The sequence below is a fragment of the Apaloderma vittatum genome, unplaced genomic scaffold, assembly GCF_000703405.1.
Source record: "Apaloderma vittatum isolate BGI_N311 unplaced genomic scaffold, ASM70340v1 scaffold21897, whole genome shotgun sequence".
NCBI lineage: Eukaryota > Metazoa > Chordata > Aves > Trogoniformes > Trogonidae > Apaloderma > Apaloderma vittatum.
In genome coordinates, this window is record NW_009725912.1 from 39,783 (window position 1) to 45,918 (window position 6,136).

At 44.6% G+C, this 6,136-nt stretch overlaps 1 protein-coding gene across 1 annotated transcript in view; it reads left to right on the plus strand.

The window, feature by feature from the left end:
• MYO7B (myosin VIIB) overlaps positions 1-5,418 on the plus strand; it is a gene marked incomplete at its 3' end in the record, with an annotated part of 37,534 nt that extends 32,116 nt beyond the window's left edge. The window contains exons 35-40 of the mRNA XM_009873102.1: positions 53-222; positions 918-1,099; positions 1,898-2,025; positions 2,560-2,717; positions 3,187-3,340; positions 5,263-5,418. Coding sequence (XP_009871404.1) covers positions 53-222; positions 918-1,099; positions 1,898-2,025; positions 2,560-2,717; positions 3,187-3,340; positions 5,263-5,418 — 948 coding nt within the window. The remainder of the gene's footprint in view (positions 1-52; positions 223-917; positions 1,100-1,897; positions 2,026-2,559; positions 2,718-3,186; positions 3,341-5,262) is intronic.
• Positions 5,419-6,136: the final 718 nt, after the last annotated feature.

The window sequence follows — 6,136 nt, forward strand, 5'->3', positions numbered from 1 at the left end:
GGTCTGTAAGTTTTTCAGATGCTCTGGTAACAAACTGTTTAATGACTCATAGGGCAGTGAAGTCATTTGGACAGAGTTGCACTCTCATCACACTTCGTGCCGAGGAGTTTGTCCTGACATCTGTAAACAGTGTTGTCATTGCTGAACTTGTGGTCATGTTCTTGGAAGGACTGAAGAAGAGATCACGATTCGCTGTGACGATGCATGACAAAAAGTCCCAAGGTAAGCCTTATAACTTTTCTACAGGGTAGGGAAGAAATCTTGGGGGAATCCACAACACTTGTTTGAAAGAACTCAAAGAGAAGAGGGAGAACTTCAGCGAGAGTCCCTTTGCTCCAGGAGGGATACATAGAGATCAGCACTGCAACACAGAGCACAAGGCAATGTGATTCAAGACCTTTGGCTAGAAATTGCCTTTCCTTCCTCCTTCTCCTTCTTTGCATATTTTATTTTGATAGTACAGTGTCCAATGACTCAACCTGCTTATAGGAGGAAGTTAGATGTGAGTTCCCTGGGAATACTTCCAGAAGAATTTCACAGAGGTGGTAAACTGGAGTTTTTTGTGGGATATTATTGGCTGGAACAGACAAGAGAGGATTAAAAAGTAGACATTAACTTCACCTACTTACAACCACTGAGTTTCTTTCCATGCTTTTCTGACAGTTTTAGGCACATCCATTTGAATCAAATGGGGTTTTTCCATTGCCCTCAGTGGATCAAAATCAGGCTGCCAGAGAATATTTAAGTGATTTCTCTGAAGTGTTACTGGATAATTAGACGTATTTACACAAAGCACTTGCTACTGCTAATTGAATTCAGGCCTTCAAAATACAATTCCTTTGACTTTCACACAGCAGAATCTTTGCATTTTCTTGGATTGTCAAGCCTGAACAGTACTGCCTTATTCTGTCTTCCAGAAGACCCTGCCATCCTTTCCTTCAGAAAGGGAGACTTGCTAATCTTCACTGAAGACAAAAGGCTGGATGCAAACTCCAGCTGGATCTGTGCCCAGAATGAAAGGACAGGCAAAACAGGGAATGTATTTTTGGAAGACATCTACATCATTCCTTCTCTCACAAAACCCTCTAGTCAAGTGCTGGTAAGAAAAGCTGAGCGCTCTCTTTGAAGATATTGGAAGATAAATGGCAATAACTGTTAAATATGATTAAATTTATAACTGGAAGTGAACTGTTCCTCCAAAGTCAGACAAGTTCTATACCTCCCACTGAAGCAAAGCATTTCTTTCTGTCTTGTCTGAAAACAAAACTAAACCTCACCCAAACTCTAAGGAGAAGACTGGAGTTGCACAAAGGCAGTAACTTTCAAAAAAACCAGTCTGTTCACCATTAGGTATTTCAGTGCCTGGAACTGATAGCAATTAATAGCAATGGGTGTGCAGTTGAATTTTCATGCATTCACACTAGGCTGGATTGGTGAGCATACATTATGTCTCAAAGGAAGCTCTAACTGCAGCAGTAATCCTTACTTTAAAAGAATGTGCTCTTGGAGGAGTCAAGATTTCCCATTGATCACTCCGCTAACAATTTTGTCTTCGGTTTTGGAGATGCAGTATATTGGATTCTGTGTTAATAAATAAAAAGCTGGAGAAGTCAGGGAAAAACACACTAGTGATAAGCAGGTGCATTTTTAACAAGTGTTGTACTCTGGATAATCCCACACACTTTGATGGCCACTACTGTTGGGTCTGTGGAAATTCCTTCCTGGAGTCGACTATTCCCAAGTCCTTCCTGAGCCTTTGAAGATTCTGTTTAGGGGACAGAAGGTCTCCTGCAGCACAAAGTGCTCAAGTTTAGTACACACCATCTGTGCTTATATGCTGAGTAACACCTGATAACCTGTGACCATGTGACATCTCTATGGGGCTGTGTCATTCCAGAGTTTGCTGATGATGTCTCCAGACCAGAGGAGGACAGCTTCACAGAACTCCTTTGTGGATGAACCTGATGAAGAGGATCTCAAAGTGAAGCCTTACACCCTGGAGGAGTTCTCCTATGAGCATTTCAGGTGAAGCTCACTGTGTAGTGTGTGCCCTAGGAATGTTCTTGTTGATCTTCAGTGATCCTTAAAGCCTAGGATGAAACATCACCTCCCATTTCTGATTAAGTTTCTTCACTTTGTTCCAAAGTGTGACCCTGGACATGCAGAGATTCTGGCACATGGCCTACTGGTATCTTTTGTCTGCAGAAATGCAAAGGAAGGGTAGAAGAACACCAGCTGGACTTACCTGTTTCCAGCAGGCCCTATTCTTACTTCCCACCCTTTCTTCAGCACTTACCAGCTAGTGAAGATACACAACATCTCAGGCATCAGAGATTAAGTGAAAAATTAGTCTTCTAAAATCTCTCTTCTTTTTGCAAGCCTTCTCCCATCAGGATCTACAAGAAACTACATTTTCCTGTTCTTTTTGACCTGCATAATCAAAGGAAATACATCATCACTGTCTTGGGAAAGAACTTGGGAAAGTCTTTGTGATAATGACCTCCTACATCCAGAGCAATACTGATCCAGTTATTTTGTCTTGCACTTGTCTTCATTCAGGACTCCTGAAAAGGAATCCATCAGCAAAGCTGTTCTCCAGAAATCCCGCGGGCGTAGTCAACTGTGGGCACATTCTAAGGAGCCCTTGAAACAGCCCTTGCTGAAGAGAGCATGCACAGACCCTGAGCTTCGGGATTTGGCCTGTCAGGCCTTCACTGATATCCTTTCACTCTTCTCTTTGGGATCTGTGGGGGAAAGGAAGGGTGAGCTACCTCCACTAAACTCACCTCCATTGAGAAAATACTTCATCCACATTACAGGGGACACATATACATCAAAGTAAGAGTTACCAACTCTGTTTCCCTTGTCTGCAGGGGAAAGGTCCCTATTCCCTCCCAGTGCTCCTCAACTCCTGGTGGCTCACTTAACTGAGAATGTAGCTTTAGGAGGGAGTGAGATTTACTGAAAGTGGCCAGAGCAAGCAGCTAGTACCATACAAATCACAGCCAAGTAGTGATGGCTGCACAGGGAAAGGGGGTAGGAGACAGGCATGGAACGTGTTCTGGACCCTCCTCCCAGTATTTGCCACTTAGACATCAAGAGAGTCACTGACATGTTAGGATCCAGGTGAGCTTTCCCATTTACCTTCCAAAATTGGCCTTCTTTTGTCCTTAATAGCACATTCACCCATCATGAAATTCATGGGAGACTATCCCTCAAAACAAACGCACTCCTCGGTGGAAGTCACTGACCAGATATTTGTAGCAGCTATCCAGGAGGAGGTCCTGCGGGATGAGATTTACTGTCAGATTATGAAGCAACTGACTGAGAACAGAAACAGGTACTCACCTGGGTGCAAACACCTGCTTCTGGAGAGCCAGGGCTCAAGTGCAGGTGGTGGTCAGGAACTCCTGCTACACCTGTGACAGGGCAGGGGCAGAGGGGCAGGATGGACAGATGTTGGAGTGACGCCTCCCCTTTTCCCCAGTGCTGTGGGGCTCTCCTTGGTGGAGCGCTCAGGACCACTGACTGGCAGTGAGAGGCCACAGAGCAGGAGTGTTACTCATCTCCCTTGAGGTGCTGCTTTGCTCCCATCAGCATTCAGTGCCCAGCTCTGTGCAGGACGGTGTGAGGCAGGCAAGGCATTACCGAAACCCTCTTACTCCCAAGGCAGATTGTGAGGAAAATCCAGCCCTGCACAGAGCTCCTGCATGCTTTCAGTGACTGTTTTATATTTCCCAATGACGGTATTTTCCTCCTATAAACACATAGTTCACCCTAGATTTTTTACTACCAGTAAATACTTTTGAGAAGTTTTATTAGGTTACACAACTGCCTTGCAGAACAGATTGGTTACACAGGCCCCTGCCCATGCATAAATCTTTGAAACAGGCTGGTGTTTTCTTCCCCTCTCATAAAATGATAATTTGACCTACTTCCAGGGGAACTGAATTGCAAAAACAGCTTAAAATAATACTAATTATTAACAAAATGGTTTGTCTGTTTCTAGCTGCATTGTGTCACTGCAAAAGTTAGAGATGCTTCTATTTATTTCCTTTCTTTCTTACTGTTCCACAGATACTAAACTTGGTGGAACTTTTGCCATGTGTGTAACTATGACATGGTAAATTTCCCTGTGTGCACTAAACCTTACAGGCTATTTGACGCACAGTCTGTAACCATGGTGCCAGGGCCATGCCTGATGTACTCTTACCCATTTAGCCCTGTGGGTCACTCAGTGTTTTGAGAGGGATCACTGATGTGGAAAAAACAATGCTTGAAAGGTGGCTATTTCCATATATTTTCATGAGAACAGCCAGAGCAACAAATCTTTCATCCTTCTCAGGCTATTGCGCTGTGGACCATGTCCTGCTCTCACATAGACACAAACACCACTATCTATAGAGCATAAATGGGATTAAAAGAGTGTGTCTTCATCTGCAAAATTAGAAAAGTAAATGGGAATAAAGAAGCTAGGACCTCTTTATTCAACAGTCTGGTGCCCATTCAGAGGCAGACCTTCTGACTTTCCCAACCAAACCCATTTCGTACCATTTAGTGTTTCAGAGCTGTCCCTGGGGCACAGCTCAAGTGTCTTCTGCTCCTGGCTTTGAAGGTAAAATGATTGACCACCTCCTGGCTGCAGAGGTGAGGATGAGATGCCAGAAGAGCTTCAACTGGAAGATTTCATAAGTCCAGAGGCTGGAAGAACTGGCTTTCTGCCTGAAAATTGCACAAACTTGATGTGGAGTCTTTAAGAACTGTAACTACCTCATTACACAATGCCATCTACAGGCTTATTTTTCAGAGCAGAAGCATGTGTAAGGGGAAGTCAACTGTACACAAAGGGCTTGCGCCCGGAGCAAAGCTGGCTATCACAGATAGCAGGTGAAAACAAACAGCTTCTAAAGCACGATCCAAACACACGTGAGCTTGAACAGCAAACTGACAGTGGCTCTCTGAGGATGGCACCAGGGTCACTGCTGACAAAATGACTGTTACGCTGGAGCTCATATTTATTCATGAGCTTTGCAACTGTCATAAATATTTATCAGCCGGGGTTTAGCATTGTCTCCCCATTTGGGCTGTGATGGTTGCACAGAAAACAGCTGCCAGATCCCGTGTGAAGGCTCTGTTGATTTGCAGCTCTTTCCTGAATGGCACAACATGCCATGATGGGAGTGTGTTTCTCTTCCCTGTGGCTGGTGTGTGGTCAAAGAACTGTACGGGGCGACCGCAGAACCGTTTGCTTTGTGTTCACAGGTACAGCGTGACCAAGGGCTGGCAGCTCCTTTGGCTCTGCACTGGCCTGTTCCCACCCAGCAAGTCACTGCTGAAACATGCCCAGAAATTCATGGAGACACGTCAGAAAGAAACACTGGCCCTGGAGTGCAGTCGGAGGATTCAGACAGTGATGAGGTAAATGATCCGGCATACAGCCAGCTCAAAGTGCTCAAAAATCATGCCAAAAAGCACATGGCCTAAAATATTGAGAATCTTATTTTCCTTTCTCTCTTTACATCCCTTTTTTTTCAAATAATCATTATTTTTACCTCTCTTAAGGACTTTGAACCACTAAGAAATGTCTGCATCACAGTTCTAGTGTGTTTTTTTCTTCACAGAGTTAGGAACATTTTCAAAAGTTCAGCGCCATATGTAACCACTTGACTCCCAGAGCTGGTTATTTCAAACATCCTGAAGGACATGCAGCTTGAAATGAAAACCTGCATTGTCACTGGCGAGGTCCTGACCTTGCTTTCTTTTCGTGAGGCAGCATGTCCTTGTCCCCCTTACACGTACCTGAGGATTAGTCTGGAGTTTGCTGAATCTCAGCACAGAGCTCCACCTGTGCAGCTAAAAATACTAGGTTTTACACATAGTGAGGTGGCACCACTGACATCTGCAGAGTGCTAATGTGGCTCTGTTGGTTTTCTGATGCTGGGGAGAGAGGATTAGCACAATGCAAATAACCAAAACCCTGACACTGACTTGGCTGTTCATAGCAGGGCACTTCTCAGTCCTCAGTCCTGTCGAGGGTGGAAGCAACAAAGCACGGTGCTTCCTGAGCTTCTGAATGCCTTGTTGGTGTAATGAACATGACACAGCCAGGGATTTGGACAGGCTGGAGCGATGGGCT